General features: G+C 47.7%; 1 protein-coding gene across 1 annotated transcript; it reads right to left on the reverse strand.

The window, feature by feature from the left end:
• Positions 1-2,815: 2,815 nt before the first annotated feature.
• LOC144178077 (uncharacterized) lies at positions 2,816-18,402 on the reverse strand. The gene is made up of 5 exons (XM_077705603.1): positions 18,228-18,402; positions 15,036-15,103; positions 13,212-13,316; positions 3,897-3,920; positions 2,816-2,902 (listed from the first exon to the last, which is right to left on the reverse strand). Exons 1-5 carry the CDS (start codon positions 18,307-18,309, stop codon positions 2,825-2,827), a joined length of 357 nt encoding a protein of 118 aa, XP_077561729.1. The 5' UTR covers positions 18,310-18,402; the 3' UTR covers positions 2,816-2,824.
• Between the last annotated feature and the right edge of the window lie 646 nt (positions 18,403-19,048).

Consider the following 19,048-nt stretch of genomic DNA (forward strand, 5'->3'; position numbering starts at 1 on the left):
CGTTTTGTCAGATCCCACCCTATAGCAGCTCCGCTGAAAAAAAAACACAACATCGCGCAAATTGCATGCCTGTTTACGCCCTACCCTTGCAAACTAGCGTAAGCCTGGACCATTCACTGTCGATCTTCAATGGTCGGCATCACTTGCCTGCCCTCTTCGCCGAGCCGTGCATTGCGTTGATGCTGAATGCTTGACGGTATTGAGCTTTAGAACTGTTCCGACCCGAAACATACACTCCAGGCACCCCGCGAAACGCGCTCAACGGACAGACGTGTTTCACAGGGATTATTTTCATGAAATATTCAATATGCTATTTTAACTACAGAAGTTAAAGGGACACTGAAGTGAATTTGTCAAGCTCCCGTTTTTGCTTGCACTGTGTAGACTGGCTCAAATTAACACACTATTCATCGTTTATCCGGTTGACAAATCGGTAATTATTTTACAAAGCGCGAAAGAAGAAAAACTACTATGCGCGGTTTGCGGCGGCCGCACCAACTAAAGGCTGTGACGTCAGGAGGGGGGGGGGGCACCGTGATTGGACGATGCCCAAGGTTAGCAATCAAAAGTTTCGGTTTCGGTTTCGGTTCTGTAAAACAACATGATTGACATCTGATGGCGTTGTTGGATGGGCATTCTCGATTTCTCAATTATCGCCGTACCGCGCTTCTGCCATGTTGTCGGCTGTCAAATGTCTAAGATAAACCTCCCAGGGCGGCTTGGAATCGTAGAAATCACTAGACGAGGCCTACGCAGTGGATGAACGCCCTCCGCGTCACCGCAGACTCTCAAATGCCATGCGCTTTTCCCGCATATTCGGAGCTTGCCTCACCCATGTCTGTTCGTAAAAAGCTAGTTCGCACCAGGCCAAGGGTGTGCTGATTCAGGCCTGGGCCGCAAGCAGTCGGTGCTTGCCCGCTAGCAGCCCGCAAGCAGTCGGTGCTTGTGGCAACAGCACGCCAACGAGAACTCGCTAGCGCGTCATTGTCAGTATGCGCGCGTTCTACGATCTCGCTCGTGGAGCAGTGAACGTTACGGCCCAAAAATGGTGAACTCAGTTCAGAAAACATCGGCCGCATACGAAAAAATCAACTTACAAAAAAAAATACATGTACCCTCGGGGATTCGAACTTGCGACTTTCAAAACAAATTCCAGCGCCTCAGACCGCTAGGCCACGAGCCTTTTTTTTTTCTTTATTGCCTGTTGTGGCACATACAGAACACAGACATTCATTCACAGACAGCCGTCAACCTGACTTTGGTTGACGTCATGTGTTTAAAAGTCCCTTAGGTGTACCAACGATTCCATGTCTGCAAGACATTCGGGCGGATTCGACACATATTTTTGATTTTCCACGTATTCACTCATTGCCTCTCTAAAATACTGTCTCGCGCTTCGCGCATCGATGTCAGAGTACCTTGCGGTCATTCTTTCTTTCCAAATAGAGCTCAATCCAACAAGCATGATCAGGTCGTAAGGCATACCATCCTCGTTTTCAACAGGCGAGTACCGTATGCCTTGGGCATCCACAGGCAGATCCTTTTTCAGAGTTCGTTGGAGCACATCCCACAGGAACACAGCATCCCAACAATCGATGAATACATGCTCAATAGTTTCAGCTTTTTTGCATATGATACAGTCAATTCCCCATGGAACGAACAAGTCTTTTTCTGCCATCCACGTCTTAACAGAGAGGGTTCCAGTATGCAGTTTGAAGAAAAACGTCTTTACGCTAGGGGGTACCTGCATACGCTTAACTCTTTTAAGCACATCTTTACCCCTACCTACTCTATAAATCAATCGGTACATTGGTTCAGGGAGGACTAAATCACACACGTCTTTATACAACTTTTTCCTATTTACTTGACACAAGTATTCCCAAGAAAATCGAACAGCCAAGAAACGGCATGACAGTAGGCGCTGGCGGGTTTGGATATATAAGGTTTATAATGTATGACCAGTTTACACTTTTATTTATTGTAAGCATTTTAAGTACTTTATGTGACTATTTGTTGTATATCACTCCTGCAGTAAGTGTCCCCCAAACTTCCACAATATCTCTCGTCTAGCAATTGCATTTCTTTGACGGAAAAGCGTTCGCAGATGTGCGGTCGTGCTGCTGACCGCTGTGCTTGTTTACCCAACGCAAAAAGTGCTTCCTGCTCCCTAGTTTGGCGCTGTACGGTAAAAGTTTCAGGTGATTTTATTTTCTTAGTACCTATATTGACTTCGCTGACTCTTCTCCCGCCTTCAATTGGCCTTAGATTTTCCTACTATCGTAAAGTCAGCGAAGCGTCGCATGTGCACTTGTGCAGCGCTTGTGTGGAGCGACCCGGACTCTGAGTTTGACACAGTGTACAAACTAACAAAGTAAGGAAAGGCACATTCTTTCATTCACAAAGGTGTTGTGGCTTAGTTTCAATTGAGCGAGCGAATAGCGACGACCCGTCGGCGGCCGGCGGACGAAACGCTGGGCCGACTGACTCGATCGGTAGGTCGGCTGGTCGGCGAACCGTGCAGTAGCGCAGCCATTTTCCAGCTCATCTCCTGCTGACGTCACACGAAAACGCCACAGAAAATGGGCGAGCGTAAAGAGAGGAGGACAGCATTTTCGAATTGATTTTTCTACCAAATAAATTCGCGTAAACGCGGCCAGAGTGGTCGAAACAATGCCTACGGACTCCGAACTACAATTTGCGCTAGTAATCCCGCAATGTTTACAAATCACTTCAGTGTCCCTTTAAAGAAGATGTATTGGCTTCCCTACTCAGGGCTTTTATTTAAAAAACGCGCACATTAAGAAAGAATAAAACAACGCACTCTTTATTGGCCAATTTTCTGTCCAGTTGCTTGCTCGTAACAACCCGCGATGATGCTGTCTATTTTACTCTTGTGCGCAGGCTGGAAAGAAATAATAAAATTTTTCTGAGAATCTTGAAGCTGGGGTTTGTTTGATAATAATTTCTCATCGTTCGAATTGTTCCTGTACTATCAGTGGCGACGTATTATGTGTCGACTTTCCATAGCAAAAAAAAAAAAAAAAAGCTGGGGCATAAGAAAGAATACTTATACTAAGCAGTTCAGAAATACATTCCTTGCGGAAATGCAGGCACGCTGCAGGAACTGATCGGTTTTCTATACTTTGAAACACCGTTCTGGAGTAATTTACTTGCCCGCAATGAAGACATACGGTAAAGACGAATGACTTTGCTATCCTTTGCAAAACCGGCAATAACGAACGACAGTAACATGCTACTTTGATTACGTGGTCATTCCGTAGGCATGCAATGGGTTTCAATTCTGGTATTGTTTTTTATTAATATGGCAAATCGCTTGTTTTCTATTGCTCTCTAGAGACATTCGCAGTTCTGTCACTGGTTTGTTCATCTTTTTTTAATGATACTTGCTTACTTCCGCGATAAAATGCGAACGAACCTTGTTATGACAGGAATAACTGTTTTGGGCACAAAGTAAAGCTTTCTGCCCCGCCCCAGGTGTTTATAGTGAGTGAAGAAAAATGCTGGGCGAAAATGTCTTGGCAAAAGATTTCTTTATTGTGAATTTTTTTCCGGTGGGATATTTCAAGCTGCTGAATTCAAGTTATCGGCTTCAATTTATACACTCGTTTTACCTTCAAAGCACACGATTCATGTCACCTTCAGAGACCAATGGCGAAGACCACCTCAAGCACTGTTAATAAGGCAGTCGTTACTTATCGATACCTTATCGATACTAAGCCCAATAGTATAAAATCCGGTTTAGCCTATTGCTTGCACTAATATGGCATGCATCATAAATACTCTATCGATGGGATACCACTCACTGCTACAAAAGACAAACATGCATTGCAATTTCACGTATTTAGTGTGTTCACAGAGAAAACGGACTGACTTACGTGACTAGTAGAAAACTCATCGTACTGGAACAGCAAAAATGAAAATTATTCAACACAAAAAACTAATTCTTTAGCTTACTCCTCACTGACGCGCAGCGCCTATTCTCACCCGCACACTACGGCCTCTCGTCCCAGGCGACTGAGGATGTTCTGGACTGTCCACCTTTGTCACCTTCCAATACATAAGCCAGCATCACAGTTGCTTTAAGCAATTCATCCCGCCTCCGCAATCACACTTGTCAAAAACTGATAAACCACCCTGCAGAATTCGCACAAACACTTCCCTTCACCGCCCCTGGGTGTATCGTCTAGATCTAACTTATTACCCTGCAGAACACATTTTTTTCTCTAGCAGGAACACTACCAAATGCATTATTGCATGTGCACAAAACTCCATACTCTCCCCTCTTTCCTCCCGACACACTTCTCCTCCCTGACAATAGGTGTAACTGACAGCCACCAACCACTGACTACTACGGCAGAGAGTGCCAAATGGCCGCTTGGTCTCTTGAACTAAAGAAGCACACCAAATAAACTCCAATTTATTTCAACATTGCGTAAAATGTTGAGGGCTCTCTGGAATAAAGCTGTGACAAAAGATTGACGAGGCCATGTAGCCGTGGTACTTGAGCAAAAAACAGCACATGGCGGCACGTTAACCTCTGGTATGAGATTTAGTGTAACAACACAGAAAACAAATTACGTTCCGGGAGCAAGATCACGCAAATAATTCCATACATAAAAAGCACGTGATACAACACGCAAGTGAGGTAAGGCAGTGTGAAACAGAAATGTATATCCAAATACATAAAGCGGAATTACAATACCGTAGAGAGAAATTTCGCGCTCATTCTTGGCAACCAGAAACAAGAAAGAAACAATTCATTGAGACATCAAGAAATACTGACATGACAACTAACCTAATTGCTCACTGAGGCAGAGGATGCGTCATTCACCACGCGCGAGTCTGCCACAATATTTTAAGTGGCGTGTTTATGACGATATTTGGCGCTCTGTTTTTTAATGACCATAAAAGATGTCTGTCCAGCGACGAGGAATGATATATTGTGCCAATCGTCTCATGGGCACCGTGGCCTGACGCAGCGTTACATGTGACATTTTACTGAGCAAATGTGGGTACCACTCAGCAGAGAAATGTAGTTGGTGCAGCAGGCGGTAATTGTAAAGCGGCTTTAGTGTAGCGATTACGTGTTGGAGAAATAATGGCTTAGTGGGGTGAAGATATGGCATGCTGTGAATGCACCGAGTGGATTTTTCTTTTCAATTATGACAGCTTATCAATATTCGTTTTAGTAGTCGTCCCCTACACTAGCGTGCAGTAGTTCATGTGGGGTCAGAACAAGGAATGATAAAGTTGATGTTTCACCGAGGTAGCAAATACATCGATGCTCCGATATATCGCACCAACTGCACGGTATAGCTTCGCAGGTAAATGGTCTATATGAGCGTACTTACCAAGTCATGCGGTGGAAAATTATCTCACCAAGAACGTTATGGTTATTGGCAATAATTTTGCAGGACGTACCCAAAATGAGATCACCCATCGCAGGTTTGAGTTTATTTTTGGCAGTAAGCAATAGGCTTTCAGAATTTTAAGTGTTTTGTAAATGGATTTCGGCTAGGCCATTCAAGCAGATGACCTAGAACGGCATTTGCGCGCGTGAGTAATTCGACAACATCATCTGCATAAACAAACAGGCTGGTGTCATCAGCGTACTGTACGAATTCTCCGCACTCATAAATGCTCACAATGTCGTTCGCTTACAAATTGAACAAATATCCAATTGTCTTCTAAATAAAGACATTTTATACTACTCCTACTTCAAATAACACTTGTCATTAAAACAAAAACGCCAATAAAAATAACGACGCGGATTCAATCCCAATTCGATTATAAAGTTCTTGAGCGGACGTTTCTCAAACGTAGGCTACTGCGCAGGACAACTAATTCACTATAGCAGCGTTATATGACGGCCAAGACGAGCACACCCGCCTGGTTTTGTTAATATATTGCCGCGAACCATGTATGGCTTTGTTTATTTATTGTTTGTTTTTACTGCCGGGCCACGCCCGCCTGTGTTATTTGCGTTCCAAGCAAAGCGCGGCTTCCATTCTTTATTTTTATGCCGCACGGGCTATCATTCAGATAAGCAGACTGTTTCGGCCTAACGTCGCTAGCCCAGAATAATCTTCTGTGATCTACAATGTTCTGGATGGGAATCGATGGTTCCAGAAACACTTGCGCCGAAAGATAAAAGCCTGCAGAGCAGACGCCGCGACATTCGATCGCCGACGCTCGCTTGCGTATACGTCACTGTGCTGACTGCTGCTTCACCGCCTGTGTATTCTTTCAGTTGTTAGGGGAGCACAAGTTCGCCCCAATAAACTTGTTTTCCTTCAACACCACTGCGTCGTCTTTGGCATTGTGACATCTGGTGGAGGTGCGGGGTACATGAACCCTAAGTCGTCGTCAAGCCGACAAGCAAGTCCAACTCGTATCAGCCGCCGACAGCAAGGTCTTCAACCAGAGTTTGGACTTCTTCCGGACAACATGAAGAAAGAAGACGACGTGAAAACCACCATGATTAACGCAGCCACCATGACCAGCGCTTCTAATCCTGCCATCGTCCTGCGACAGCCTTGGGAACCACCATCGTTCCGCGGATCTCCGCGGAGAGGACCCTGAGGAGTGGATGGAGAAAGTAGAGCGCGTCCGCATCTTTAACAGGCGGGATTACGAAGAAATTTTCCGCCATGTTTTCTTCTATTTGTAAGATACAGCCCGAACGTGGTTCGAGAACAATGAAAGCTCGCTAACCAACTGGACTCTCTTTAAAAGCGAGTTCCTTAAAACATTCGCTACCGTCGTGCGGAAAGAACGAGCCGCACTTTTGTAGGAAACGCGCACGCAGCACCCCAACGAAGGGGTAGTGATCTTCGTTGAGGAGATGAAGCAACTATTTCGCCGCGCGCACACCGAAATGACTGAAGAAAAGCTCAAGTTTCTAATGCGAGGAGTGAAGCAAGATCTCTTTGCCTGGCTTGTCCGCAACCCCCCTAAAACGGTGGCTGAATTCACGTCTGAGGCTGCCGCATTGGAAAAGCCTCTCGAAATTCGAACGAGGCAGTACGACCGCCCTGTTAACGCGCTGTTCTCGGAGACAATCGATGCCGCAACTGCACGTTCCGATACATTACGCGAGACCATCCGAGCAGTGGTCAAGGAGGAGCTTCGGAAGCTTTTTCCAACAGCGCAGCAACCGAAAGTGGCTTCTCTGACTGACATCATCGGAGAACAGGTTCAACAGGCACTGGGGGCTTCTACGCCATCTGAAGCACACCGTGAGCCACAAGCGATGACTTACTCCGCAGCTCTTCGTCGACCCCACCCTGCTCCAATCCGTCGTCAAGAGGCCCTGCCATACCGCCGTCCCCTGTCGCCCGCCCGATCTCCGGTAGTCCAATACCAGACGCCGAGGAAGACCGACGTGTGGCGAACGCCCGATAATCGCCCGCTGTGCTACCACTGCGGGGAGGCCGACCACATCTACCGTCGCTGCCCTTACAAGAGGCTCGGTCTGCGAGGATTCTCCGTCGACGCACCACGCCCCCGATCCGGACAGCGCCCTACTGAAATCGACGAATACCAGTACAACATCAACCGAGGACCAGCCCGCTTCAACCGTTCGCCGTCGCCCTACCCGTACCAGTCCCCAAACCGCCGTAGCACCGCTGACTTCTCACGTGGAAGGTCCCCCAGTCCACGCGGGGGAAACTAAAAGCAGCAACTTCTGGGGGGGAAGTTGCGCAACGGCGAAAAAACAAAAGCCCTCCAACGACGCATGGCCGCACCGAACACCGTAACCACAGCCCAACGACTCGTTCTAACCTGGACGTGACTCCCGAACCCGACGACGACACGACGCGTACCCCAGATGACAGAGCCTGCCGCTGAGAAGACGACGACGACAATGACGACGCATAGTGCCCGACCGTCAACACGTACAAGCCGAGATACAACGCCCCGACGCACCCGAAACTCGAGGAAAGCGGCGTCCGACGTCCAGTTGTCCATCGACGGCTTTGACGTAGTCGCCCTCATCGACACGGGAGCCGACTATTCGGTAATGAGCGGCTCATTCGCATCGAAGTTGAAGAAAGTCACGACAACATGGGACGGTCCGCATATACGCACAGCAGGAGGCCATCTCGTAACGCCAAGTGGAACGTGCACAGCACGCGTCACCATAGGCGGCACCACGTACCCTGCTGAGCTCGTTATTTTGCGTAACTGCTCCCAGGACGTAATTCTCGGAATGGACTTTTTAACGGACAACGCCCCTATAATTGATCTGCAGACCAAGTCGAAAACGTTTTTCTTCGATCACTCCCCGACGCCGCAGCCGAACCCCGATCACCATGCTGCTGTGGGAATCGCCGACGATCACGTCACCATGCCACACCGCGCACGCTTGATGATCGCCGTATACTGTGAGGATGCTGCTCCTGACATCGACGCTACCATAGAGAGTGGTCAAAGGTTGCTTCACAACCGCGGTATCTCCGTCGCAAGAGGCATTGCGCGCTTTAAGCAATGCAAATCCCATGTTTTGGTCACCAATTTCACCGAGGAGTACCAGCATCTAAACAAGGGCGCAGCAATTGCGTTCCTCGGGGAAACGCAAGAAGCAATTCAAGTAATCCCGGTAGCTAACTTTGAATGCGCACGCACAGATGCTTCCAAGCCGCCGCAATCTTTCGTCGTGAACCCGGCGCTCCCACAAGAAAATCGGGACAGATTACTGGATTTGCTCCGTCGCTACAGTGAGTGTTTTTCGGCAAACTCAAAATTACGTCAGACACCCCTAGCGAAGCACCGAATTATAACCGAAGATGGAGCCCGACCTACTTGACAGTCACCGTACCGCGTCTCTTCACACGAGCGGGAAGCCATCCGGACTCAAGTTGACGACATGCTCAGCAACGACATAATACAGCCATCGAAAAGTCCGTGGGCTGTGCCGGTCGTACTCGTGAAGAAAAAAGACGGCGCATTAAGGTTCTGCGTTGACTACCGGCGACTGAACAAAATCACCAAGAAGGACGTGTAGCCCCTGCTACGAATCGACGACGCCCTCGACCACCTCTGCCATGCGAAGTACTTCTCAGCGATGGATCTGAAGACCGGCTACTGGCAAATTGAAGTGGACGAGAGAGACCGAGAGAAGACTGCATTTATAACCCCGGGTGGCCTATACGAGTTCAACGTGATGCCTTTCGGGCTGTGCAGGGCGCCAGCAACGTTTCAAAGAGTCATGGACACTGTGGTAGTTGGCCTGAAGGGGCACACTTGGCTCGTATACCTCGATGACGTTGTCGTATTCGCCCGGACTTTCGGCGAACACCTCGCAAGGTTGGAGTCTGTAGTCGAGGCCATTCGTACGTCGGGGTTAATGTTGAAGCCTGAAAAGTGCTGTTTCGCGTACGAGGAACTCACGTTCATGGGCTACATCGCAAACGCCGTGGGAGTCTTACCTGACCTAGCAAAAACTTCAGCCGTTGCGAACTTCACAAGGCCGAAAGACAAGAAGGGCGTGAAAAGATTTCTCGGATTGTGCGCATACTACCGGCGCTTTGTCGCAAGCTTCGCACGCATTGCAGAGCCGCTCACGCACTTGATGAAAGATAGCACCCCTTTCAGCTGGGAAAACGACGAAGAAAAAGCATTCTGCGAGCTGCAAAAACGCCTGCAAAGCCCGCCCGTGCTCGCTAATTTGGACGAAAACGCCGAAACGAAAATACACACTGACGCCAGTGATATAGGCTTGGGTGCCGTCCTCGCCCAAAAACAAAGCGGTTGCGAAAATGTAATCGCCTATGCCAGACGTGGTCTATCGAAGGAGGAGAAAAACTACTCTGCCTCAGAGAAAGAGTGTCTGGCTATCATATGGGCCATTTCAAAATTTCGCCCATACGTGTATGGTAGACTATTCAAGGTTGTGACAGACCACCATGCGCTGTGTTGGCTCGCCAATTTGAAGGACTCCTCTTGCCGCCTTGGGCGGTGGAGCTTGCGCCTGCAGGAATTGGACGTTACAATTGTCCATAAACCCGGCAGAAAACACTGTCCCGTGCCCCCGTCGATTCACCAACTGAAGACTCCGATGCCGACAGCGCGTTCTTCGGAGTCGTGACGGAGAGCGATCTAGCCGCCCAACAGCGTGCCGACCCCGAGTTACGCGTCATGATCGACTACCTTGAAGGACGCAATGTCGCCGTGCCTAGGGCCTTCAAACGAACCTTACCAGCATTCAGCCTCAAAAACTCCGTCCTCGTGAAGAAAAATTTGAGCCCCGAAACGAGAACGAATTACCTCCTTGTCATCCCTGCAGATCTTCGTGACGAAATTTTGGAAGCGTGCCACGACGACCCATCTTCCGGACATCTCGGCACAGCTAGCACAATTGGAAAAATCAAGGCGAGGTACTACTGGCCCTACCTTACATCCGACGTCACCCACTACGTCCGGAGCTGCCGTGACTGCCAGCGACGAAAAAGGCCACCGACAAGACCCGCCGGACTTCTGCAGCCGATCGCCGTCCCGTCGAGGCCCTTCAAACAGATTGGAATGGACCTTCTCGGCCCGTTCTCTACATCACGATCCGAGAACAAGTGGATTGTCGTAGCGACAGACTACATGACGCGCTACACGGAGACCGCCGCTCTACCGAGGGGGACTGCACAAGAAGTCGCGAAGTTCTTCATGAACCAAGTTGTGCTGCGACATGGATCCCCGGAAGTCCTAATCACGGACCGCGGAACGGCCTTCACTGCCGGGCTGATGCAAGGAATCTTACGCTACAGCAACACAGATCACCGAAGAACGACGGCGTACCACCCCCAAACGAACGGTCTAACAGAACGTCTGAACAAGACAATCGCGGATATGTTGTCAATGTACGTCGACGTTGAACATAAGACTTGGGACGAAGTGCTCCCGTATGTCCCGTTTGCGTACAACACGGCTATCCAGGAAACTACGTAAATGACGCCGTTCGAGCTTGTCTACGGAAGAATGCCGACTGCGATGCTTGACGCCATGCTTCCTCACGTAGAAGACGACGACCTCAACGCCAACGTCCAAAGATACCTTCAGCTTGCTTTAGGAGGCCTCCAGCTCGCTCAAGTTTGTACAACGGACAAGCAGCTGGTGGATGCCGGCTGCTACAACCTCCGACGCCGAAACGCCGAGTACCACCCAGGGGACCGTGTTTGGGTTTGGACTCCCATCCGACGACGCGGACTGAGTGAGAAGCTTCTGCGACGGTATTTCGGGCCCTACCAGATTCTACGACGTGTCGGCCAACGTACCTACGAGGTGATCCCCGATGGTGATTCCGGAACAGCACGACAACGCACGCGGCCCGAAGTCGTCCACGTGGTTCGCTTGAAACCTTACTATGCAAGATGACGGACTTTCTTTTTAAGTGCGAATGCACTTTATAAGCGACCCCAAACCTTCCACCGCCGGCGGCGGCGGCGGCGGCGGCGTCCGCAGTCCTCCTCTCCCTAGCAACGGCGTGGAGCGGAGAGGAGCGTCGGTAGCAACGGCGCGGTGACGTCACTTCACCACGTGACCGCGCTCGCTCCGCCTCCTCGCCGTGGCTGCGCGGGTGCGCGCCGCTCCCCGCACCGCTCCTCGCGCCGTGACGTCATGGTATGACGTCACAGCGCGCCTCCTCTCCCCAGCAGCTGCCGCGCGCCTCTCTCTCCACCGTGACGTCACACTCTCTCCTCTCCCCCTCGCTCGGCTGCAGCTGCCGTGCGCCGCTGTCCCTCTCTCCTTGCGCTCGCCTCCTCTCTCAGCCACCTGGCTCGGCGCACTCGGGGCGGCGTACCCCCCTATATATGCAGCGATAAACTGCCAGACCTCCGTGGGTCGGCTCGCGCGCGCTCACGGGCGAATGCCAACGGATTTTAACTCTACTCCCCCTCATAGCATCACCCCGTGCATTCGCACTTAACCATGTTCACCCTCGGGGAAATGCTTGGGAGTTTTTTGTTTGTTCGGATTGTCTTTTATTTTAGCATCGGGTCTATGCACTCTTAGAGGGGGGTAATGCCGCGAACCATGTATGGGCTTGCTTATTTATTGTTTGTTTTTACTGCCGGGCCGTGCCCGGTTGTGTTATCTGCGTTCCAAGCAAAGCGCGGCTTCCATTCCTTATTTTTATGCCGCACGGGCTATCATTCAGATAAGCAGACTGTTTCGCCCTAACGTCGCTAGCCCAGAATAATCTGCTGCGATGTACAATGTTCTGGATGTGAATCGATGGTTGCAGAAAGACTTGCGCCGAAAGATAAATGCCTGCAGAGCAGACGCCGCGACATGCGATCGCCGACGCTCGCTTGCGGATACGTCACTTTGCTTACTCCTGCTTCGCCGCCTGTGTATTCTTTGAGTTGTTAGGGGAGCACAAGTTCGCTCCAATAAACTTGTTTTCCTTCAAGACCACTGCGTCGTCTTTGGTGTCGTGACAATATCTTACCAGTGCTGAGACAAAGCCAATTCGAATTTTTAATACACAGGTAAATAATAGGGCAGGTTCAAGCATTTAGGAAATATACCGTAGAACGTAGAATTTTTCCTGGAAAGCTATGTCTAGTCTTGAAATATTTCCATTTTGTCTAGCCTTTGTGACCGTACTTCTTTCCGCACATTTGTCATTTCATATCCGAAAAATGTATCATACGTTATTGCGCCATATTGCAACTTTTTCTGCCATAATTCACTAGTCTTGCTTACTAATCAATTTATGCACGTTGGTACCATGTACTAATCTGCTTAAAAGCAGCTGAAGTAATTTTAAAAAACAACTGTGTCGTTTTTGGGGACTACGTAGACCAGTGAGAAAGATAAAAATGCTCACAAATCCATTCCTATAACCACAAGTAATAAAAGCAAAGCACTCCTGAAACTTGACAGTCGCCTTGAAGTAAGCAAAGAAGTGATCTTTACTGGCGAAATGAGGAATTCACGTGGAACAAAATAGGAGGTGACCGCAATTGTATGGAGATATGATGGTAGAAATACAAAATTATAGGCGATTCGCTCTATCTTAATGCCCTACAAAAATGTCCGAAATTAAATGTCTTTACATGGGCGCAACTGTGTATGACATTCGGTGCGCAACTTTTAGTAGTGTTTGTTAAGCACAGTGAATTCAACGAGCCGTTTTATTTAAGTTTTTGCTTGGAGGTGAGCAATTAGCCAGATTTTTTTCCGGTACATACCAGTGCCTCACCAGCATCAAGTGACGTCTTGCAGACAAGAAAAATAACTTCTACGTCTGTCATTCCTGTAAACAAAGCTATCTGAGCGTTCCAGTGATCTATGACCTGGAAAAAAAAAAGATAGGGTTATTAAAAAAAGTAAAACCGCCTGAAGAAAAGTAAAAGTGCTTGCACAGTGCGCCGAACAACAGAATAGGCATGTATGGAGCAATAGGTTATTTCAGTTAGGTGAACTTTAAACAATTGCAGCATCTCATAATTACAGTTCTCAGCAGCTTCACGAACTGGTTTATAAACTGTACGAGATCACTTTTCTTTAAGAAGAAAAGAGGCCTTAAAGGAACCAACAGCCGCCCTTAACTATATTTTGTGAGCACGCTCGGAGCATTTTATTTAGTGAGGAGTTCTGTAGACGTAGTGACAGACGAGCCAGTTAATATCGTGAAACTAAAAAAACACACAGAAAAATACCTACGACGATATAAGGATGTGCACAGAACGAGCGCCAGTATTGCTTGATATGTATTCATAGGAATGTGTACTGATTACACAAGCACCAATAGATGACTTCCCAAAACCCTAGGTCTAGCACCTCACGGTTTCTTTATTGTCTTTTTGTGTACAGTCCATCGGCATTAAAATGTATCGCAGCCAGTATTACCAAGTCCGAAGAATTGCATTTGGTGTACATACCGAAAATGACCCTGTGGGTGGTCAAAAAATCGCACAGTTCTGACAGATGTGACACCTCATAATAAGGGTGGCAGTTGACCTGTTCGAAATATTGATTTGTAACAGCATATCGTCATTATTTATTGCAATAGCAGGTTATTCGTAACTACACAGCATCGTGCCGGATAAGTTTTACCAGACATATCTGTCAAGAGGAAAATCAGAGTAGCTTTATAAAGCACCGGCAGAAATACCGTTACTACGTGTAGCCCGATATTGTTTTTGCACCTCAACTTGTCATAAGCTATTAGTTTGCGTTCTGTAGTAAATTGTGCGGAAGTATTTTGGAGAAATCGTTTTGAAGGGCACCGCAGTGACGACAAGTATTGCGGATAACAAATTTAAAATATGCAGCGCCAATAAAAGAGACAAACGTTTCTTGAGCGGAGTATAACTTATCAATAGGAAGTGAGCGTGTTGGATCAGAAAACCAGCTTGTGCAGAAGGCTGTTCTCCGTCAAATTCAGCGAAATAACTAGATTAGAGCTGAGTTTGTAAAGCGGAAGACGGACATCCAGTGGACTGCATCAGCAACGGGTAACCATCCATGGACGGAACAAGAAGTATGAGAAGACCTCTTCCCACACACATACGCACACACACACGCACGCGCACCACACACACACACACACACACACATACACACACGCACGCGCGCGCACACACACACACACAGGCACACACACACGCACACGCACACACACGCAACACACGCATAAGCACACGCACACACACTCACGCACACGAACACACACGCACACACACACGCACGCGCACACACACGCATACGCACACACACACACACCCACACACACACAACACATGCACAAGCACAGACGCACACATACGCACACGCACAAGCACACACACATGCACACGCACACGAACACACGCACACACACACAACACACGCCCCTGCCCAACCACACGCACGCACACACTCACACACGCACACGCACGCACATACACATACGCTCACACACGCACACATATACACACCCAAGCATACGTTTATGCGTTTTTGTGCATGTGAGTTTGTGTGTAAAAGAAACGAGTAGTTTCAAAACTTCAGCTTCATAATCCAGTACTCACGGGTGCTGGCATCTCGGGGTGGGATTTTGCGCACTTAACCAATATTTCGACTTCAGGTCGCTCCATAACTGGGGATAGAAGGACCAAGAGATGCGCATATGTACCATACACGTCAAAGTTCATGCGCTACGTCAGCCCGTAGTATGTACCATTTGAATTTTAAAACGCCGCCTGTGGCCCCACGGTGGGACCTTATATCGTGTTGAGTAAGGCCGTTTACCCAGAAATATTTCTATCGTGATTGCGAACCCTGAGTAATTTCTATGGAAGCACAAAACTTCGTTTTTCGAAGCATAAAAGCTGGCTACAGCAAACGTTTCCTCTTCTTTCATTGCGGCCACATTACAAAAAACGTAACCTTGATTTAGATCTTAAAGAACAACAAGACTAGCTTTTTATAACAGTCCTAATCTCTACGGTACCGGTCAAATGATCACGTTTCCACTGTTTATGGGGCCGGTCTGGGCACTTTCGTGGAGGCAGTGCTGAGAAACGAGAGTGTTAGCGTGAATAATTTAGTGATTTGGTAGAATTCAATCAGTATTGCTGGGATGTACACACAATGTCTGACAAAGCTTTGAAACGGTCGGGCGTAGAACTTCCAAGGTGTTTAAAACTATAGAAAAGTTAAGAGGCAGAAAAATGCGCTCTTTAAAGAACCCTGTCAATTCTGATGCATGTTAAATTCACTTTATTACAATTAACACCACTGCCATCCCCCATGCCATACTGCCGAGGGGACGTCTTGCGATTGCTTTTGTTCTATTGCTGGCTAAGATAGGCAATCCGCTGGGAGTTACAGGAGCCTAGGAGGGCTTCATATAATTCTGGTGAACGGTAACAAACTCAACGTTTCCCATCAACCCATTCGTGCTTTCCCAGCAGTTTTTTTACACATCATTAGAAGAAAATGGTAGCTGTGTTATTCATTTATTTCAAAACTGACCTAAGAAAACAATGCATTCTTACGCCCAAAGTAGTTTTAATAATCACCAACATAAATAGGCAACTGTGTTATTCTCATATTCAATTCACGATAGACCAGACAAATTTTCAGCATTGTTTTAGCACGCATCTGCCAATTTTAAAGCATGGGCACCAGATCCGCCAACACAAGCGGACATAGCTTATCTTGAAATTGCTCAAGTTAAAAATACGGAACGTCAGATATCCTGAAGCACTCAATACAGCTTGCTTAGCAATGTTCACCTGAAGAAATAAAAATCGGCAGCGAAGTCAATTTTTCGCACATTAGCATTTAACGAACTTCGTAGCGCCCGTCACATTATGAAATATTTAATTTTGTTTTACTTCGTTTATTTGTGTAGCAATGAACGGCGAAAACTTGGTCCCACCATCGTCTTCTCAGAGGCTACTGCAGCAACGTTACACGGTCTTGAGCTACAGCCTCGCGGTGCGTCATTTGTGAGGTACAGATTATATTATTTTATTGTATCTATTATTTCTTTATCACGTGCGGATCTGATATTCGTGTCCGATATTTCATAAATTCAGTATGACCTGCTGCGTACAAGTGTGTCTTCACAACGCCAGAAACAAGAAGCACGTTAAGTCTTCATTTCGGTGTCCCCGAACAAACGGTTTCTAGAAAATTTAAATCATATGCGAAGTTTCAGCGTTTCTACTTCATAGGCGGCAACCAACAGGCAAAGTGAAGCTCGTAACCTCCCCTCAATTTCAGTGCCCTGCTTGCGGGAAATTTCGCTGCCGGGTTAAGGGAACAGCGGTTGATTACTTAGAAAAGGGAATCACAGTCCGGACGAGCTGACTAAAAAGATTTACCTGACAGGTATGGCCATGCAATTAAGGCAGAACGTCCTTTCAGGATTTGGGTAATTAACTGAGCACTTTTCGTAGCCGCCTACTTTACTATTTCCATTGTTGTTAATCGATACTAATGCAGTACTTGTTCTTTGTGAACATTACGTACGTCAAGAATTCGTTCGGAATTTTTATCCTCATCCGCTCTCGGTGCCACGTTCATGGCAAGCAATTAGCAGTTTTCAGCATATCTAATACTCTTCACGACGTGTTCCTTTGCGGTTGTTTGTTATTTCTAATTGGAGGAAAACTTATCACACCGAGGTACCAATGAAATTTTTACAAATGCTTGCCGATGTTTCCTTTTGCGAATAATACATTGAGTGCGGGTGTATCAATACTGAATTGACGGAGCTGCTTATAGGCCTGGAGAACTGTAACACTGATCAACATATTTTGGCCATTTTGCTTGTACCAGTCTTGGCCAGCAATCAGACGCTCTTTCTTGTATGTCCGAGCATAGTGTTTTAGCTACATGCTTCGGCTAGGAATGCGTAACAAGACTTTCGGTTTCCTTTTCGCGTGGAGAGAACCGCGCGTCTTGTTTTTCATCGTAAAGGCAGCTGAAGCGGCGGTGTTTCAATTCTATGATTTCAGTGTCATAGCCACGTAGACCTATTTTCAAAGTTTCGCTTACTGCGGGCTATAAATCTTGGTGCTTTCGTTTAACTCCGTTTCAGGGGCCAAAGCTTTTAACGCAGAGTGCATTTGAGAGGAAAGTAGCCGTCAGCATCCCCGTGTACCCGATAGATTGGTTTAACAGGGGGGGGGGGGGGGGGGGGGGGGGGGGGGCAGAACCATTTACGGCTGTTTAGAACACAGGAAGAAACCCGCTCTACAGCGGTATTTTGCCCTACAGAAGTAAACTGCAGTTCTGGCCGAAACATAAACGACTCCGGCCGCTTAGGCACATACGCAGGATCCAGTAAAAACTCACTTCGCAGCCAGAAACTGAAATAAACCTGAAACATGAAGTAGCATCAAATAGCCTCCGTTCATTTTAACACAAAGAATGGTCAAACAATTCTTGTTGCCAAGGTGCAACTTCTAGTGGCTGTCATAGTCAAAGCTCAGTGTTCAAGCCCACAACACTGTTCCTATTCATAGTCACAGGTTGGTCCATTGTAGAGAATGAGCACGAGTGAACAATGGAAGACAGAACATCTCTTTAAAAACAACCTTTGGTAGGCAATATTTTTTCACGGTGAACCAACTACCCAACAGGGGAAGCACCATCAAACCTTAGATCTTACGCAGTCACGTAGCACTGATCGTCCAGGAGCCGTCACCCGTATTTAAATATACTACTGGCAAAGACGTCTGAGTAGAGAAGCAAAATTATCAACTTACGGCAGACGTTGAAAACCGGCTTTTTGGCAAAAACCATAGCAACAAAGTGCATTACCGTGAGCAAAAGCGTTTTTTCGACCATCGTCACTTTCTAACCTGCTACCTTATAATGCGCTTCGACGGACGCACGAATGGGAACTTTTCATCCCAAGGATGCGAACCTGTGCCTTCGTAAGGTTTTTCAACGGACAGCAGTGTCCGCACCGTAGAGTACGCAACGTTCGCAGCATTGACTGACTAATTAGGCTAATGATGAAATGCGCAGGAAAAACTGAACGAGTGCCGTATTACACACGATGCCCTGAGCTCATTATAATGTCTCCTCGACTGAGCATTTGCATCCAGGATATGCCTAATTGAGTTTTGAGGGACTTTCCTTCTCGCAATTATGAATTACATCACGAATGGTGCCTTCGCAAAAAAAAACTTAATTTTTTCTCCTTAGGATTGGATGCTGCCGACGACTCCAGATCTCTTGCTGCGTTTTTTTCCCTTCTTCAGGAAGTTACGAAGACCTTCCAGACTAAGGTACAACTCATTTTTTAAGCAAAGCTTTCTACCTCTGCCCGCCAACGATTTCGTTATGGCGTGCGCGGCAAGAAACTCCCAACGCGGGTGGGGAGGATGTTTTCTTTCACGGAGCACACTGTGTATGGCGCAGCGAATGGGCGATATCCCAGCGTTCCCAGCGCGCGGAACTAGCTCCCCGTGGGCGCGTCGGCGGGACCATTCCGACGGCTATGTCGCCTGTTTTAGCGAAGGTTGTTCTGGGCCTGTTCTGGCGCAGCTTCGCGTCCATTGAGCGCTTCCTTCGCACGGCT

This window comes from Haemaphysalis longicornis, unplaced genomic scaffold (genome assembly GCF_048455015.1).
Source record: "Haemaphysalis longicornis isolate Haplotype H1 unplaced genomic scaffold, Haemaphysalis longicornis Haplotype H1 scaffold_4, whole genome shotgun sequence".
Classification (NCBI taxonomy): Eukaryota; Metazoa; Arthropoda; class Arachnida; order Ixodida; family Ixodidae; genus Haemaphysalis; species Haemaphysalis longicornis.